The sequence below is a fragment of the Eucalyptus grandis genome, chromosome 5 (assembly GCF_016545825.1).
Source record: "Eucalyptus grandis isolate ANBG69807.140 chromosome 5, ASM1654582v1, whole genome shotgun sequence".
In the NCBI taxonomy this organism is placed as follows: Eukaryota; Viridiplantae; Streptophyta; class Magnoliopsida; order Myrtales; family Myrtaceae; genus Eucalyptus; species Eucalyptus grandis.
In genome coordinates, this window is record NC_052616.1 from 37,771,201 (window position 1) to 37,773,286 (window position 2,086).

General features: G+C 41.5%; 1 protein-coding gene across 1 annotated transcript; it reads left to right on the forward strand.

Moving 5' to 3' along the window:
• The first annotated feature begins 1,146 nt into the window (after positions 1–1,146).
• Positions 1,147–1,677, forward strand: LOC120293884. Its single transcript, XM_039313671.1, has one exon. The coding sequence runs from the start codon at positions 1,147–1,149 to the stop codon at positions 1,675–1,677; it is 531 nt and encodes a 176-aa protein (XP_039169605.1).
• The last annotated feature ends 409 nt before the right edge of the window (positions 1,678–2,086 follow it).

Sequence of the window (2,086 nt, forward strand, 5' to 3'; positions counted from 1 at the left end):
GTTGTGCAATCAAAATCCTTTAACTATATTTATATGACGTTGATTATGCTAAAGTGACAAAATTGGCTACATTAATTAAATTTCATTCTTTCGAACATACTCCTCAAGTAGGATACTTAACGCGTTAGGTGCAAAACTAGACTGAGAAATATTTACTATATGAATAGAGAAAAAATTGGAGTCTTTATTTAAAGAAATGCACTGAGAAAGGTCAGTCTAAGTAGGAAATAATATATTTTGATATTATTGATCATTCTTCATTTAAAGAATTATCCTTTCTCAATTGAAAATGTAGATATCTTTGATCTAGGAGCTGGTGGGAGGGAGGGAGACTTCTCCACCATCCCTCGTCACCTCAAACCGACCCTTGCTAGAGTCCGTCATAGGCTAGCAATCCTTACCAACCTCCAAAAAAGATTGATATCCCTCATCAACCCTACTCCTCAATTGATTAATATTTGTCATTTGCAGTTTTGCATCATATCTTAGAGCAATGTACTCCGGTATTACCTCAAAATTTCTCCGTACATACTTATACTGTGCATGACCTACAAGCTCAAGCAAATCAATTAATTTTCTCTGACTAAGATCCACGTCGGCTCACTCTCTCACATCCTCATTCCTCGCACTTTCTAGATAAACCCGACCTTCTCGCATGATGTGATCAAGGCTAAAAAGGACCAATAAAATTGAAACATTTAGACAAAGACCCAAGACCAAATCAAAGTAATACCCAAACGTGTGAACACAGAGGTTGAGTCTTTCCCGTAAATAACCGGAAAACCCAAGGGCAATCTCGGTAATTAGGAGTATATAAATACACTGAGAAACCCAATCCCTCGTTAAATCTCCATAATCACGCAATCTCCTCTCGCCGCCATTAATGGAAGAAGCCGAAGCAGTCATGAAGATCATCGACCGATGCTGGTTCGAGCTCGAGATCTTCAAGAAACGACCAGACGCATCGCCTTCTTCAGCCTTTGGATCCGATCCGGATCAAAAAGCATAGAAATACCCGAGAAAGTAAGCCCGTGTCTTCATATTTCTCGGACTCCGTCGATTCTTGTGAGGTCCATGAGCGATCAAACGAGCATCATCCCATCAAGCTTCCAATCAAGCCCTCTCTCTCCAGACTCAGTCCTTCACATGACGCCCATTCACAGCGGGATCTATGAAGAAGAGGTAATCACAGAAGAAGAAAAGGAAGGTTTCGACTGGAACAACCCAAGAAGCTCGAAGTTCTCGCGCAGAAAGAAGGGCCAAATGGGAGAAAGAGCGAAGAGGAGGGCCTTGAGCAAGAGCTTGTCGGAGCTTGAGTTCGAGGAGCTAAAAGGGTTCATGGATCTGGGGTTCGTCTTCTCGGAGGAAGACAGAGTTGACTCGAGCCTGGTGTCCATCATTCCTGGGCTACAGAGACTGGGCAAGAAAATCAAAGATGGCGATGAAGACGACGAAGATGGCGATCATCATCGAGAAGATGGTGATGAGAAAGAGATTGTTGGCGAGCCTTCAGTTGTCGCGAGGCCTTATCTGTCGGAGGCGTGGGAATGGTGGGAGGAGAAGAGGAAGGAGGATCCATTGATGAACTGGAAGTTTCCTGCTCTTGGGAACGAGACCGACATGAGAGAAAGTCTCAAATGGTGGGCTCACACCGTTGCTTCAACTGTTGTTAGATGACGGTTGTTTTGTTGTTATTGTCATAGTCGTCATCGGTTCAATTTGGTTGTTTCGATAATTCTTCTCTCTACTCTCTTTTCTTCGTCTGTAAAAAGATTTTCTTTTTTCTTTTTTTCCATGTACATATGATACACATGAATTAATTGTCAATCGTTTTAGAAATTCCCACCTTAGGTAACTCGTGATTTTGTTTTGTTTAAGATGAGCGGATGTGATGTTCCCTTGGCAGTGCGTTACTGTAAGAAGTTTGACCTACTAATCTGCTAGGAATACGTAACTCAGCCTTTTTCTAATCTCACGAATACCATAATGAGGGCAAGCAAATAATATTTGCTTTTTCTATGTTTGGACAGATATCAATCGTAAACATGGTCATATTTTAACAATGCATGTACAAAAAGCTCATAAA

Coding starts and splice junctions, on each gene's coding strand:
- LOC120293884 (XM_039313671.1), top strand. CDS start 1,147: ATGACGCCCATTCACAGCGGGATCTATGAAGAAGAGGTAATCACAGAA.